Source organism: Canis aureus, chromosome 13 (genome assembly GCF_053574225.1).
Source record: "Canis aureus isolate CA01 chromosome 13, VMU_Caureus_v.1.0, whole genome shotgun sequence".
NCBI lineage: Eukaryota > Metazoa > Chordata > Mammalia > Carnivora > Canidae > Canis > Canis aureus.
In genome coordinates this window covers 41931714-41949248 of record NC_135623.1, presented here as the reverse complement: position 1 = coordinate 41949248, position 17535 = coordinate 41931714, and the positions used below count along the sequence as shown (strand labels likewise).

The window sequence follows — 17535 nt, the reverse complement described above, 5'->3', positions numbered from 1 at the left end:
TGAATATATACGAGCAAGTTTCAATGTAGCAAAAGAACTGATATTTTAAATATTACAATCATATTAGTCTATAATATTTTACAGATCATAGAGATCTTTCTAGCCATTATCTAATTTAGTTGTCCAGACACCCCTGTCCAGGATTTCTGTTTCACTAAGGAGAAAACTGAGATGCCAAAGGGTCAACTTGCCCAAAGTCATACAGTTTCAGAAAGAGCCATGATCTCAACCATGGTCTTTTAACTCCCAGTGTAGGGTCCTTTCTGCTACTTTATCCCTAACTCTTATTCTGCTATCATATGAGAGATAATAATTTTGACAAGGAGAATAAATAGTAGTGGCAGCTGTCTCTACAAGACCCCTCTGAGACAGAGAAGTAACCCAGTGTAGTGAGTAACCTTTGCTCCTAGGATTCCTGGGTCCAAATCCTGACTATCGCACTTACTACTTGTATAACTGAACACATTTCCTAATCCCTCTTTGCCTCAGTTTCATTTTCTGTGACGTGGTATTGCAAATTGTACCTCCTTCCAGGGTGGTTCTGAATATTAAATAAGTTAACACTAAAGCACTTGGAAAAGTAACGAAGTATGGTAGACACTACTTTTTTTTTTTTTACACTACTTATTTTTTTAAAGTTTTTATTTAAATTCCAATTCAGATAAAACGTTGTATTAGTTTCAGGTGTACAACATAGTGATTCAACACTTCCACCCATCACCCAGTGGTAGACACTACTTATATGTTTGTTATTTTATTATTATTATTATTACTATCTTCATTATCTCATGATCCTCAGAGTAACCCTTCAGGATGTTCATATTATAATAGGTTCCTGATGGTTCATGAAACCCAATACATTTGCTTTAACAAGATAGTTCTAGCAATACAATTTTTACTTTTTAAGATCAGGTGATTGCTGTTAATTAAGAGATTGAAAGGGATCCCTGGGTGGCGCAGTGGTTTGGCGCCTGCCTTTGGCCCAGGGCGCGATCCTGGAGACCCGGGATCGAATCCCATATCAGGTTCCCGATGCATGGAGCCTGCTTCTCCTTCTGCCTGTGTCTCTGTGCCTCTCTCTCTCTCTGTGACTATCATAAGTAAATAAATAAAAAAAAAATTAAAAAAAAAAAAAAAAAAAAAAAAAAAAAGAGATTGAAAGGCTCTGTAGCAATGGTTCTCAGAGTGCGGTCCCTGAACCAGTGTATCAACATCACTGGGAACTTGTTAGAGCAAGTCCTAGCAAATTTTCTGGTCTTAATCTAGACTTATTTGAATTCCTCATCTGTAAAATGAGAATGATTAATGATAGAACTTTGTTGAAAGAAATAAATTATATAATGCACATAATGTGCTTAGCATAGTAGCTGGGATATAGTAAGTGTTCAATAAACATTAGTCATAGTTATTTTGTACATTCTTATCTGTTGCTTATCATCTCATCATTATAATTATAATATCATTATAATTTTCTCATCTTTTAAATTGAATTAAATTTTATTTTTATTTTTTAAAATCTTAGATGTAGCCTATTTGCTATGGGATCCTGGACTTGTGGACTTCTCAATTCATATATAAAGTTTGAAGCTACTATGAGTTTTGCTCTCTTTTCAAAATACCCGTTAGTATTTTGTTTTTAGACAGCTTTTAAGGTCTAGTTTTTCTCTATAGGAAAATTTTCTTCATAGACTAATGAGATTTCTTGTTTTAGATTTAAATTTAGCATAAAACTTAATAAAGATACAAAGAAGTCTTGTGTCCATGTAGCCTTTTTTTAAAATGTCTTTACCAGCAACAGGCTGCTATCCTCCAGTTGCTAAAAGAATAAATGAAAATAAAACATGAATGTTTTCTCAGTAGTTCTCATGTGGAAGGGCAGTTCTTAGGACAAAAACATTAAAACAATCTTTTAGTAAATCAAGAAATTATGCAGAGGAATTTTCAATTTAAAAAGCTGTTTCATTTCCAGAGCAAATAAAAATATTTAATGGGTCATGGGTCATTATGGGTTCTTATAGAAAACTTTGCTAATGCCCTGGTAAGAATATTAAAATATTGACAACTGATTTTTGTGTTGATGATGACCTAGAAAAATACTCACTTTCTCTTCTCTTTTCCCTCTCCCCCCTCAACTTCCTCCTCCTTCCTTTTTTTCTTTTTTTGGCTCATGTCAACCAAAACCAACATTCTCATGTACCCCAAGATAGCAATTTACCTGTTGTCATCCACTTCTCACTGTTATCCAAGATCTGCTTAGAAAATGGTAAGATCCCTTTACCCATCCAAATTAGGGTCTACTCTGATGAGCAACCACAGTGAGAATCACTTACATTCCCTGAATTTGGAAACTTTCTCCCAGTCATCCTCTTAGTATGACCTTAATCAAAGCCAGGCTTTTAAGTTCATGAATGCCTAGTCAAAGTTTTCAAATGCATCTCCTCTAACCCAGTCTTCCTTGATATCTCCACTTTTTTTTTTATAAATTGTTTATAAAATTGTTTATAAATTGTTTATAAAATATAAAAGTTATATAATTGTTTATTCATGAGAGACACAGAGAGGCAGAGACACAGGCAGAAGGAGAAACAGATTCCATGCAGGGAGCCTGACATGGGACTCCATCCCAGGTCTCCAGGATCGCCCCCCCGGCTGAAGGCGGAGCCAAACCGCTGAGCCACAGGGTCTGCCGGTTATCTCCACTCTGCCCGGTATCTCCACTCTTATACCTGGGAGTTTCTTCTTCATGGTTCTGAGAAACTACCTTTAGGTCGGCATGGTCTTCCATCACAAAAACATACCAACTTGGATAAGAAACTAAAGCTTCTGTGTTAAAAGACAAATATTGTTTCTTAAACTGTTTAAATGTTATACAGGAGACTTCTCAAGGAAGATTATGGTTACAAAAATCTAGAAAGAATACAGTCTATCCCCAAATGAGGTTGTAAAAGGGATAGGATATGGGTTGTTGGGAAAAGGGAACCTTGTCATCCCTTGAAATACAGACATAATGTAGCTAGCTGCTGTGTGGCTCAGGGAGTGAGTAAGAGTTGGGGCTGGTTGCCCTGGGTCTAATAGATTTGCTTTTCATAATCTTTTCGTCATAATCTAAGAACTTTAGAAACTGTTGAAAGTTTCTACTTTTAGAGAATGTGCTTTTAGGAGTCAAGTATCCCTCCAACACCTCCCCATGCCCTATAATTAAGGAATAGAATTTTATTATTAGAACTGTCTCACTGGATTGGGATAGGTATTGAGGAATATGCATATGCTAAGAACAAGCTCAGTAAGCATGGCAAAACAGCAAATAGGAATGAAGTAAGTCATGAGGTATCCAGAGGGTTCAGCATGAAAATGTCCAGGAATCCAAATAGGTGGGTAGAGTCAGTGATAGGCAGTTGAATGGCAAGCAGATAATCTGTGAGAAGGGAGCAAAGTCTTAGTCATTAAGGGGCAAGACTGAAATCCCAAAGTGAGAGCCTGGGATTACATTATATAACCCTTAGGAAACTGGGATAGAGTTTGTTCAGTCTTCTCTAGTCTAGAGTTAGGGCTCTCATGATCCGGTTCTCATGATCTGGATGATGAAACTGAATGTGATTTGTTAGTCAGGAGTCTTTAAGCTGTAGGTGACAAGAGCCCAACTCACACTAGCATAAGCAACAAGAGAATTCTTTGCTAGTGTACTGGGGGCAGCTCACAAGATTAAAGGGAGAACTGCAGGAGCAAAGATCCAAGGCAGGATGGTGGGAAGCAACACTTGCAGAGATTCTTCTCTGTCCATCTCTGCTTGACTAAATTCTACAGTTAGGCTTGCTTTACACAGTGAAGGAGGATAGTCACTGCCAGCCCTAAATTCACATACTCTGTGTCTAGAAATAAAGTGCTTCTTTTCCTCTAGTGTCCATGAAGAAGACAGGAACAGAACCCAAGTCTGCGGACTACCAATAAAATGTTCTCTCTTGAGAGATGGGATCTCGAGACTAGGGGATGCTGACGAAGCTCATCTGTAGGTCTGCAGTGTGTGTAGGATTCTTAAAAGTCCTCTAATACTTCAGAAGTCATCATAGGGATTTAATTCCTTGGGTAGAAGATTTGGTCCCATTTTAGTGCAAATCTCCTGAGGAGGAGTAATTCTTAAGCTAATTACTTATATTTTATATGAATGGATTTGGGTTCTTTTTTCTTTTTTAAAGGTTTATTTATTTGAGAGAGAGAGAGAGATTGTGTGTGTGTGCACGCTCAAGCGCTCAAGCATTCAAGCACAAGCTGAGGGGGGCAGATGGAGAGGGAGAGAATCTCAGACTCCCCACTGAGCATGAAGTCCAACTAGGGGCTCAATTTCATGACCCTGAGATCATGAACGGAGCCAAAACCAAGAGTTGGTAACTCAACTGACTGAGCTACCTAGGTGCCCCTAGATTTTAGTTCCTTTTTTAAGTAGGCTTGGGTAGACTAATGGCTGAGCAGGATTTATATAATGGGTAAATTTTTAAATATCCCCTTTAAGTTAATATTTGGTCGTGTTGTTGTTATTTCAAGGTTGGATCTTTCAACATCCTCATTCAAAAATGGAAATTCTGAAATGGAAGACAATCCTCAGTACTGCTGTGAAAAGACTACAAGAAGCCATCATTCAAATGTAGGGAGCCCTCTGCAATTTTTTTTTAAGATTTATTTATTTCAGAGATAGAATAGGAGAGAGAGAGTGCACACACACACACACATACAGAAGGGGAAGGGCAGAAGGAGAAGGAGAGAGAATCTCAGGTAGACTCCCCGCTGACCGAGGAGCCCCACACTGGGCTGGATCTCACAACCTGAGCCCAAACCAAAAGTCAGATGCTTAACCAACTGAGCCACCCAGGCACCCCTTCAATCTTTAGAATTGTATACTTTTATGAGGTATATGATGGGTAGATAGGCAAGAAGAGATGCAAAGCCTGTGGGACCCTGGGCAAGTCACTCTGTCAATTTGCCTTGTATCTGTAATATGAAAAAAATGCATACTTGCATGCACACATAAACCCCTCTTTTCCTAGTAACTCACAGAAATAAATCACTGCAGTATACAACTTTATCCATTAGTCAGCCTTGTCAAGTGACCAGTACAGAATCCTATGTGAAAACAGTAGAGAGGAGAGAGAGAACAAAAGAAGTCAGGGAAAGAAGTGCCCACAATAGGAAAAGCTATTCTAAAGAAATATGAAACTAGTCCCTGTGTTCAAGAAACATGTCACCTAAACAAAGAAGAAGAAACATGTCATCTAAAATGAGAAACTAACCATCTCAGCAAGTTGTCTAACAATCAGCAGAGGATAAATGAAACAATTAGGATAAGAACCAGAGCAATCATTGACAAAATATCTACTCTGGAACTAGACAATGGAGCTGATGCTTTTCATTTGTTATCTATACTACTTAGAATAACCCCATGAGAGAAAGGCAATTATCATCTCCATCTTACAGATGAGGAAACTAATGTGCCAGGAAGTGTGGCTATTTGTTGGGAGTCATACAGATAGAAAAAGGCAGAGCCAGGATGAAACCCAGGTCCATCCAAAGTGCACCGATGTTCATCAACCATGCTTTATTTTCATTCCAGTTTTCCACCTGGCCTTTGGTGTGAAAATAACCACTTATGCTTTGTGGAATGTCTTTTAAATGTGATACATGCTTAGTATTTAAAATACTTATTTAAGGGACACCTGGGTGGCTCAGTCTGTTAAGTGGTTGAGCATTTGCTTTTCAGCTCAGGTCGTGATTCTGGTGTCCATGTCCTCCATGGGGATGGAGCCCCATGTTGGGTGTAGAAATCATTAAAAAAATAGTAATAATAAACTTTACATAAAATAAAACAAAATAAAATTACATACAAAAAAGTAAATTGCAAAACGAGAAATGTTTAGATCAGAAGAAAATACATTTTAATACTGTTGATAAATCTAAATTGTTAAGAGAGATCTTGTAATGTGAAATTCTTTATTAGATTTTTCTAAAATACTGGCTTTTCCTGCTCTGGACAGGAATCAAACAGCTTGTGCAAGGACTAGGAAAAAAGTGACTGCAATCATCTGACTCAGTCTCTTTGATGGTGTCTTTCTTTTTAAACCCCTTTAAGGAATGGGAAAGACAGAGTAAGCCCAGAGCCCGGGCCTTGGTTAAGATGTTAGATCTTGTGCTGAAAATTCCTGGTGATTTAATAACAAAGAATAATTTCTAGTGAAATTTAATATTGAAATTAGTATTTAAATTTTTAAACTTTGTTTCACTGAAATTATTCTTTATTGGTTGAATCACCAGGGATTTTTACATTTAAATTAGTAAATTTAGGGACCCCTGGGTGGCTCAGTGGTTGAGCATCTACCTTCAGCTCAGGACGTGATCCCACAGTCCTGGGATCGTCTCACATCAGGGTCCCCTGCATGGAGCCTGCCTGCTTCTCCCTCTGCCTGTTTCTCTGCCTCTCTGTGTCTCTCATGAATAAATAAATAAAATCTTTAAAAATAAATTAAAAATAAATGAATTAGTAAATTTACTATATTGGTAAATTTAGTATCTAAATTTACATCATATTAAAATTATTATTTTAAAACACCTATGCTTAGGGGTGCCTGAGTGGCTCAGTCAGTTGAGAATCTGACTCTTGATTTCAGTTCTGGTCATGATCTCAGGTTTGTGAGACTGAGCTTCACATGGAGCTCTGCATGGACTGTGGAGCCTGCTTAAAATTCTTTGTCACTCTCTGCCTCTCCTGGCTCCTGTGCACTTCCTCTCTCTCCCTCAACTATGCATAGTATATAAATTAACTTTTATTGTGCAGTTATCAATGTTTTGTTTTAAGATTTCTCCCCCTAGTTTCTATGACTGGAAAAATCTTTCCTCATGCTAAAATTAGATAAACCTACTCTATTTTTAATTTCTTTTTTTTGCATTTAGTTGGAAATTTTGTTGTGTGTGGTATGAAGATTCTAGCTTTCTTTCTTCCATGCTAGTAATTATTGAGTGCTAATAATAATAGCTAATGTTTATCGAGTGCTTGTCTTGTATAAGCCACTACACAAAGCAATTTACATGCCTCCATAAGTCACTGCTTTTATGCCACGGTCAGAAAGCTAGTGAATGGCGGAGCTGCTATATACTCTCAGATTTGTCTGATACCAAGGGCTGAGCACTATCATCACTCTGGAGCCACATATTGAATACATTCTGTGTTATCCCCTGATTTGAGTTCTCAACTTAATCATACCTTCAGTCTTACATACATTAAAGTCTGCTTTTGAGCTGTCTATTCTATTTCATTGATCTGCCTAATTGAGTTTTCATCTATCTCAAGAATTCAGATTATACAATATGAGAGAGACAAGCAGAATGTTAAGAAAGGGAGCTTGAAGCCAGCCAAATTTATTGGGCTACAATCCCAGCTCCATCCATGCATGTGATCTTGGGACAGGCATCTAATTTTCTCTTTGCCTTATTTTCCTCATATGTAAAATGTAGTTCCTCTAACTACCTTCTAGAGTAGTTGTAAAGCTTCCTAGCACATTCAAAGAGGATGTGCTTGGAAAGGAATGAAGAGGCATTCAATAACTGTTAGCTATCACCATCTTAATAATATCTGATACAACGAACTTCCTCTGGTTACTATTTCAACATCAAAAACAGCTTAAATAATTTCACCAATTTATTCTTCCAGGTGAACTTAGAATTAGTTTTTCAAGTTTAAAAAGACCTCAAGTGATAGGAGCAGGCACTGTATTTTAGGGGTGGGGGGGACTTATAGGTAGTATAAGAACTCCCTGTACTTTCCACTCAATTTTTCTGTGAACCTAAAACTGCTCTAAAAAATAAAGACCAGGGGATCCCTGGATGGCTCAGCAGTTTAGCGCCTGCCTTCGGCCCAGGGTGTGATCCTAGAGTCCCAGGATCGAGTCCCTCGATCCCTGCATGGAGCCTGTTTCTTCTTTCTCCTGTGTCTCTGCCTCTGTGTGTGTGTCTTTCATGAATAAATAAATAAAAATCTTTTAAAAAATAAATAAAGACCAAAGCAAAAATTGAAAGAAAAAAAAAAACTTGGAGTCAGAACATCTAGATTCATTAGTCAATGGCGTGGGATCTTGTGTAAGTCTCTTGAACTCCCTGAACCTCTGCTCCTTTAGTCATTTAGGGATAATAACATGTCTTCTGCTTACCACAGCAGGTAGTTGTGACTCAGTATATATAAGCGTACTTTGCAGACACTGAAGCACTAAGCAAGCAAAAACCATTTTTTAATAACCCAGTACCGTCAGAAGTGGTTTATTGAAACAAGCCTAGAACCAAGAAGAGATGGCTTGGCAGAGTAGATGGAGGAGGTGAATTTAGCTGGCACACAGCACCAAGGATGAGTATGGTGCTGTTATACATCACCCATAGTAATAAACTATGTTAAAGGAGTGGTTTTTTAACAGTGAGAATTGCTAATGTTGGTAGAAATTCATTCCCAAGGCATTTATCATATACAGAATCCAAGCTTTAAAAAGAACTCGTGTAATTTTACAGTGTGTGCATTACAAAGCATTTCTGCAAGAAAATCAGCCAAATTATAACATCCCTTGGTTCCCAGGGTAAGAGATAGAGCATGTAGATTTAAAAAATGATTGCTGGATGAAATGCAATTTTAAGCAAATCAGAACTATTGGCATTTGTACCCTACCAAATTTCTATCACATTTGCTCAACACAGAACATTGTAGAAGTTTAATATCAAGTCAGACCTAGGGAAATTAGAGAAGAAAGAATCTTCTGTAGCTCCATTGGCAGGTGCCAAATAGACTCTCTTTTCTTATCACTGGAAGACTAGTCTGACAAATGTAGTGAACCCTCCCATCCCAGACCAGATCCCAAAGTGCTCCTTACAGCAGAGCACATCCTCCACAGTGGAGCCTGAATCAGATCTCTGGGCTGTGACTAGTGAAGGTCTAGTCTTCTGATTTTATTCATATTTACTATTATGGCATGGTGGTACAAAAGCATTAGGCTAGGAATCCCATGCTTGCTTCTAGCCCTGTCCCTGCCGTTTCTTATTTGTGTGACCTGGGGTACAAGAGGCAATGTCTGTAAAGGTACAGAGCTTGAGCTTTGTAGTTCACAAAAATCTCATGCTCCCATTTGCCAACCGTGTGACTTGGGGCACTTATTCTGCTTCTCAAAGCTTTACTTTTCTTATAGAAGATGGAGGTCCTACTAAAATGTACCTCATAGGGTTATTGAAAACATTACATGAAATCATGGGGTTAAATAACTTAGCACAAACTGTAGAATATAGTGATTGTTTGATAAACAGTAACCATTATTTAGGATTTATCAATTCCTTTTTCTGTGCTTTGGCTCCATCTGTAAAATGGAATGAGATATTGTTCAAGCATCCTTCAGTTCTTAGAGTCAGTGAATGCCCTCACTATATTGAATTTAGCTTAGATTCCTAGGCAGTTTTGATTTGAGATGATTCAAGATGTAGTTACCTTTCTATTCCAGCCTCTCTCTTAAAGTGGTCCAGATGCCAGAGGGCTGGGATAATTGGGTAACTTCTGACTTAGAGAAGGATTCTTTTGTAAGCCCCAACAATGACTTTTCCTGGGAATGACCAATCACCCAAAACTTCCAAGAAACCTTTTTGCAAATATTAGGGCTCCTTTGTTGAACTAATCAATTTGGTGATAATTATCACCTGCTGGAGAATCCAGAGGTCAACTTCTGACCCTCAGGCAAGAGGAAAGCAAAACCACCCACTGCTAGTTTCTTGAGAAAAGGCAGAGAAGGGCAGCCTTTTGTTGGGAGAGAGGCTGGTTTGTCTTTACACAATAACCAATACTCTTTGTCTAGAGTCTTGTTAAAGGGATTAGAAAAGGAAGCACTTACTACTTTTAAAGGAGTTATGAGGAACTTCCCCAAATAATGGTTGCCCACTGGCATTCATATAAAGTAGGAGATTTTGCATGAGAGTTTTTTGCACTATAACTTTGTATCTTGATTTCTGGCCTTGCAGGTAAGGAGGGGGAGCATGCCTTTGTTTTCTCCCAATGTTTATAACTATTTACACTTTAGAGGCATACTTACCTTTCTTAATAATCTGAAAGGTCCATTTGTAGAGAGTTACAGAAAAATGGAATCATGTTTCTGCATTGAATGAAAAGGGCCAAGATGTGGGCCGGGTTAATGGTCATTAGATTTAGGTTTTCAATTGGTTTATACATGTGTGTTGTTAGGCTGACATCCTGCCAGCGTTTGATGCTCATAAATGGAGTGGCATATGTGTGTTCTGTGTGGAGAAGAGTGGCAATTTATAATTGCTCTTTTATGAGAAACAGAGGAAGGAGAAGGAAAGCAAAACAAGAAACAAATGGCAAGAGAAACCAGTTGTTTTAATCAAGCATTTCCATTTTTGAGTGGTAGATCTGGTCTTTGCCCAACCTCCTGGCTCTGGTTCCTTTCTCACAGGACTTGCTGAGAAGTCCCCCACCCCCCCCTTCTGAGAGGGGCAAGCAACCCTTGCTGGTTGCTAGGGACTCCCATCCCCAGCACCTCCTGTGCCAACAGCACTATGGCTATTATACCTCTCTCTCCCTCCATTACTCAGCTCTGTTATTCCCAATTACTTTTTTTCATCATCATAAATGTACTCTTTAGTCCTCCCATCTCCTATTTCACCCACCCCGCCTCACCCCACCCCTCTCTGATAACCGTCAGTTTGTTCTTTAGAGTTAAGAGTCAATTTTTTTGGTGTGCCTCTCTCTTTTCCCTTTGATTGTTTGTTTTGCTTCTCAAATTCCACATATAAATGAAATCATATGGCATCTGTCTCTCTGATTTATTTTACTTACCATTATATTCTCTAGCTCTATCCATGTTGTTGCAAAGTAGATTTCATTCTTTTTTATGGCTGAATAATATTCTGTTATGTATATACCACATATTCTTTATCATCTACTGATGAATGGGCTGCTTCCATAATTTGGCTATTGTAGATAATGCTGCAATAAACGTCAGGATGCATGTATTTCTTTGAATTAGTGTTTTTGTATTTACAATTTATAATTTGTATTTGTAAATACCCAGTAGTGTGATTGATTCCTGAATCATAGAGTGATTCTATTTTTTTAATTTTTTGAGGAACCACCATACTGTTCTCCACAATAGCTACACCAGTTTGCATTCCCACCAACAGTGCATGAGGCTTGCTTCTCTACCACATCCTGTCAACACATGTTGTTTTTTGTGTTTTTGATTTTAGCCATTCTGACACATATGAGAATCATGGTAGTTTTGATTTGCATTTTCCTGGTGATGAGTGATGTTGAGCATCTTTTCCATGTGCCATCTGTATGTCTTAATTGGATTATTTGTGTTTTGGGTATTGAGTTATATCCTTTCTTTATAGATTTTGGATACTAACCCTTTATTGGATATGTAATTTGCAAATATTTTCTCCCATTCCATAGGTGGTCTTTTAGTTTTGTTGATTGTTTCCTTTGCTGTGCAGAAGCTTTTTATTTTGACATAATTCCAATAGTTTATTTTTGCTTTTATTTCTCTTGCGTCAGGAGACATAGCTAGAAAAATGTTGCTATAGCCGATGTCAGAAAGATTACTACCTGTGCTCTCTTCAAGGATGTTTATGATTTCAGATCTTTAATACATTTAGATCTTTAATACATTTTGAGTTTATTTTTGTGTATGGTATATGAAAGTCATCCAATTTCATTCTTTTGCGTGTTACTGTTCAGTTTTCCCAACACTGTTGAAGAGACTTTTTTCCATTGTATATTCATTCCTCCCTTGTCAAACAAGGGAGGAATGATATATATATACATATATATATATATATATATACACACACACAATATATATATATAGTATACAATATATATATATACACCACATATATATACATATATATATAGTATACTATATATATATGTGTATATATATATATATACACCACATCTTCTTTATCCATTCATCTATGGATGGGCATATCAGCTCTTTCCATAGTTTGGCTATTGTGGACATTGCTGCTATGAACATTGGGGTGCATGTGCCCTTTTGGATCATTATATTTATATCTTTGGGGTAAATACCCAATAGCAAAAAATAATAATAATACCCAATATCACAATTTCTGGATTGTACAGTAGATCTATTTTTAACTTCTTGAGGACTCTCCATGCTGTTTTCCAGGGTGGCTATACCAGCTTGCATTCCCACCAACAGTGTAAGAGGGTTTCCCCTTTCTCTTCATCCTCACCAACATTTGTTGCTTCCTGATGTGTTAATTTCAGTCATTCTGACTGATGTGAGGTGGTATCTCATTGTGGTTTTGATATGTATTTCCCTAATGCCGAGTGATGTTGAGCATTTTTCGTGTGTCTGTTGTTTATTTGTATGTCTTCTTTGGAGAAACATCTGTTCATGTCTTCTGCCCATTTCTTGACTGTATTATTTGTTTTTTGGGTGTTGAGTTTGATAAGTTCTTTATAGATCTTGAATACTAGCCCTTTCTCTGATATGTCATTTGCAAATATCTTCTCCCATTCTGTAGGTTGCCTTTTAGTTTTATTGAGTATTTCCTTTGCTGTGCAGAAGCTTTTAATCCTGATGAAGTCCTTGTAGTTCATTATTACTTTTGTTTCCCTTGCCTTTAGATATATGTCTAGCAAGAAGTTGCTGTAGCTGAGGTCAAAGGCGTTGCTGCCTGTGTCTCTTCTAGGATTTTAGTGGATTCCTGTCTCACATTTAGATCTTTCATCCATTTTGAGTTTATTTTTGTGCGTGGTATTAGAAAATGGTCCAGCTACATTCTTCTACATATGGCTGTCCAATTTTCCCAGCACCATTTGTTTATGAGACTGTTTTTTTTCCTTTGGAAATTCTTTCCTGCTTTGTCAAGATTAGTTGACCATAGAATCTGGGTTCTCTCTTCTCTTCCATTAATCTATGTGTCTGTTTTTGTGCCAGTACCATACTGTCTTGATGGTGATATTATAACTTTGTAATATAGCTTGAAGTCTGGCATTGTGATGCTACCAGCTTTGGTTTTCTTTTTCAACATTTCTCTGGCTACTCAGGATCTTTTCTGGTTCCATGCATATTTTAGGATTATTTGTTCTAACTCTGTGAAAAAATGTCAATGGTATTTTGTAATGTAACTTGTAATCTGAAATTGTGTTACTTCCAGTTTTGTCCAATTGCTTATTTTGTTTAAAGAAAATTTAAAAAGTGGGGCTTGAATTCATGACCCTGAGATCAAGAGTCACATGCTCTACTGACTGAACAGTTAGGTGCCCCATCCAATTACTTATTTTTAATCCCTTAAAAAATTTCCTTTTAGGGGATCCCTGGGTAGCTCAGAGGTTTGGCGCTTGCCTTCAGCCTAGGACGAGATCCTGGAGAACGAGGATAGAGTCCCACGTCCGGCTCCCCCTCATGGAGCCTGCTTCTCCCTCTGCCTGTGTCTCTGCCTCTCTCTCCCTTTCTCTGTGTATCTCATGAATAAATAAATAAAATCTTTAAAAATAAGTAAATAAGTAAGTAAATAAATAAATAAATAAATAAAAATTTTCCTTTCAGCATAGCTCTTCTCATACCCCAAATTCTACACTCAACCAATAAATGCACAAGTATGCATACATACACCCACACATACGCACAGACTAATTCTTCCAAACACTCCAAGACCCTTATTGAGAGATGCCAGCTCAATTTTAGGAATTTTCAAGTGCACCCTAAAATGAAAACCACTGAGGATTCCTGTTTGAATATGCTCTGAATCTGAAGGGACTTGCTGAGGGCCACCTTAGATATTCTTTTTATCCTGTTTCTGAGGTTTGTTTGTTTTGCATTCCACTCTCTACCCATGTTAGAAATGCCCAAACTGCTAACTCTTCTCTGAGAAGGTAGCTCCCACTTCTCCTAGTTAGAGTCCTGACATTTCTGATTATTCTCAAGTGTTGGTCATGGATCTGCCCAATTCCATCCCCACATTCTTTCTTTTTTTTAAGATTTTATTTATTTATTCATGAGAGACACAGAGAGGGGTAGAGACATAGGCAGAGGGAGAAAAGCAGGCCATGCAAGGGGTCTGAGGTGGGACTCGATCCCGGGACTCCAGAATCATGCCCTGAGTAGCTGGGACCAAAGAGTAGATGCAAAGCCAGTCTCTGGCTGTTAAACAGGTGATGTTGGGCTCCAAGACAGCCAAGGATGTCTTTAGTATATGACCTCTGCTTTCCCATCCTGATTCCGGAGTCTTCTTTTTTTTTTTTTTTTAAGATTTTATTTATTTACTCATGAGAGACACAGGGAGAGAGAGAGGAGGAGACAGAGGCAGAGGGAGAAGGCAGGCTCCATGCAGGGAGCCGGATGTGGGACTTGATCCTGGGTCTCCAGGATCATGCCTTGGGCTGAAGGTGGCATTAAACTGCTGAGCTACCTGGGCTGCCCTGGAGTCTTCTTCTAATGCCATGTTGCCAACAGCTTCTACTTGGCATGCTTGGATGCACGAGTGTATGAACACATGTGTGTGTGTGTGTGTGTGCACGCATGTGAGTATATATGTGTGTGCATACCTGTGTGTGCATATGTGTTGAGGGCAGGAAACTGGGTAAGAAGTAGGAAGGTCTGCTTCATTGGCTGACCCTCAGATACAGAAAATGTGAATCTGCATTTTATACTATGGCCACAGCTCCTATAGCCCCTGACAGTAGGAATATGAGGAGCAGTCTCATGAAGTGAAGAGAGTAGAGAATTTGGAGTTGATATGAATGACATCGCATCCTGGCTTTATCGTGTAGATACAAAACTCAGGCACTCTTTAGAATGAGTATAGATAGCACCTATCTCTAGGAATGTATGAATTTTGCCCATGGAAGATACCTAGTGAATATTTACGAATGGTTTAATGAATGTTCCAAGGGAGCTACCTTAATTTCAGGGTCTCTGTCTGAAATGTAGAACATAGATAGTTTCATATTTACCTATCCTTTCTTTCTACCACCTTATTATTAATAAACATATATGTATATGTTCTTCACCAAATTGTAAAAAAGAAACAGCTAGTATATTTAGAAGGCATGCTAAATACTGGGATCTATGCCTAGAGGTCTGTGTGCATCAATTAACCAGAGATTCCCTACATTTCTGTGAGGTATTGTTATTCCCATTTTGCAGAAGAAAAACAACACGACTCAGAGGAATTTAGTATTTTGTATACTTTTTATACTTCCAAGAGGTAGCACCAGTGTTTACCTCAGGTCTTGTCCAAAGCCTGTCCTGTATTGTGCTGTTCCTTTTTTTTTTTTTTTTTTAAATTTTTATTTATTTATGATAGTTACAGAGAGAGAGAGAGAGAGGCAGAGACACAGGCAGAGGGAGAAGCAGGCTCCATGCACCGGGAGCCCGATGTGGGATTCGATCCCGGGTCTCTAGGATCACGCCCTGGGCCAAAGGCAGGCGCCAAACCGCTGCGCCACCAGGGATCCCTATTGTGCTGTTCCTATGGGGCTACTTACTAGTCCTGCATTTGCTGCAGCCTCTAGTACAGTGTTTCATACACAGCAGATCCTCAAGAACTGTTTAAAAATGGTAGGCACACGGGACACCTGAGTGGCTCAGCCATTTAGCGGTTTAGCATCTGCCTTTGGTCAAGGGCGTGATCCCGCAGTCTCGGGATTGAGTCCCGCATCGGGCTCTCTGCATGAAGCCTGCTTCTCCTCCCTCTGCCTATGTCTCTGCCTCTCTCTGTGTGTGTCTCTCGTGAATAAATAAATAAAATCTTTTAAAAAATAAAAAATATAATAAAAATGGTAGACACTCAATAAACATTTGACTGAGGATTTCCAAATCCAGCTGTCCAGATCTAAGTAAGCCTACTAGATTGACAGTAGTAAAGTCACAGCCATTTACGCACCCTCCAGCCCTTGATAAGATCAGGAAATAGCTAGTTCTTGAATTTTTCTTTTCTTTTTAGGTTTATTATTTATTTGAGTGAAAGAGTGTGAGAGCAGGGAGAGGGGCAGAAGGGGAGAGAGAGACAGAAGGGGGAGAGAGAGAGAGAGAGAGAGAGAGAGAGAGAAAGATAGAGGAGCAAACTCCCTGCTGAGTGTGGAGCTTACCATGGGGCTTTATCTCAGGACCCTGAGATCATGACCTGAATCAAAATCAAGAGTCAGATGCTCAGCCAACTGAGCCACCCAGGTGCCCCATTGAATTGTTTTCTCTTGAACAGAAAAGCAGAGGAAGCAAAGCTTAAAAAAGAAGGATTCAACAAACAACTCATCCTATGCCACTATAATGATCCAAAAGATATGATAAACGTGAACCACAGTTCCAAAGTTTCTCAATGTTTCTGGCTAGAGCTGCTGAAGAGAAAGCCCAAGATGCCAACGGTCAAAGAGGCTGACCCAGAGATGAAGAAGTTCCATTATGCGCTGGTAGATGGCTCCTCTCTGACCTAATATCCTTTTGACATTCCAAGGGGAAAAGAGGATGGAGGGAGCGAGCCAGGCATGATGGAAGGGAGTGATGGGTAGGGTATTTCTGTCTCAGCAGAAAATCACATTGGAAAAGGAAGTCAGGTTCCTTATGGTTTATTCAGTCTTTTTCTCCCAAGGGTCCACATTCTCTCCCGCTGGGGACAAGAGAAGTCAAATCAAGAAAGAGGCTGGGGCAAGTTCTCCAGTTTGCTAGCCTTAGTTCTATTTAAGGGAACCTCTGGTTGTAGCTGGTATTTCTGTGAAGCACCTAAGGGCTCACTCACATGGTTCTGAGAAAATGAGTTCTCCTTCACTTTACTGATTAGTACAGAGAACCACATGGGGATTTAGCATCAGGAGGATCTACCCTAGAGACAAAAGAGATTTTCTCTCTTCCCTAGAGAAAAGAGATTTCCTACAAATCCAAAATGAAAAAGATCTCAAAAGTTTGGTACAGCTAGGTTTTGTGAACTTGTTTACATATCCATAATAGTCCCTCAGCCCTCCTTTGCTCTTATGTGTCCTTAGATGTTGGCAGGGAGACACAATCCTCCTGCTGTGTGCTGTAGGGCCATAGTGGATATCGATGGGCAACTTTGGTTTCCAGTCACTCTTCCACTAAAAGGACCAGTCTGACCAGACTTCCTTGTTAGTATTCACAAGACTAGTTTCAAAGAATTGGGGGCTAAAATGAGGGTGCCAAGAACTGATGGTTATCGGAGGGGTGGTGGGTGTGGGGAGGAGGGTGGGATGGGCTAAATAGGTGATGGGGATTAAAGAGGGCACTTCTGATGAGCACTGGGTATTGTATGTACATGTTGAATTACTAAATTCTACACCTGAAACAAATAAATAAATAAGTAAATAAATAAATAAATTATTTGAGGGTGCAAATAATGTAGACAAATGGGAAGAACATGCAAGTGGGAGTCAGGGAACCTGGCTGCTGACCTGGCACTACCATTATTATCCTCAGTGACTATGGGAAAGTGAGTCACCCTCTTTGGACTTCTTGTTAGCTTATCTGT

The 17535-nt window shown here is 38.9% G+C and overlaps 1 protein-coding gene across 1 annotated transcript in view; it reads left to right on the top strand.

Moving 5' to 3' along the window:
- The window catches only part of LOC144282346 (uncharacterized), a 48592-nt gene extending 31369 nt beyond the window's left edge, over nucleotides 1-17223 (top strand). The window contains exons 7-9 of the mRNA XM_077845878.1: nucleotides 2204-2263; nucleotides 4540-4639; nucleotides 16261-17223. Of these exons, the coding sequence (XP_077702004.1) occupies nucleotides 2204-2263; nucleotides 4540-4639; nucleotides 16261-16489 (389 nt within the window). The 3' untranslated portion in view covers nucleotides 16490-17223. The remainder of the gene's footprint in view (nucleotides 1-2203; nucleotides 2264-4539; nucleotides 4640-16260) is intronic.
- Nucleotides 17224-17535: the final 312 nt, after the last annotated feature.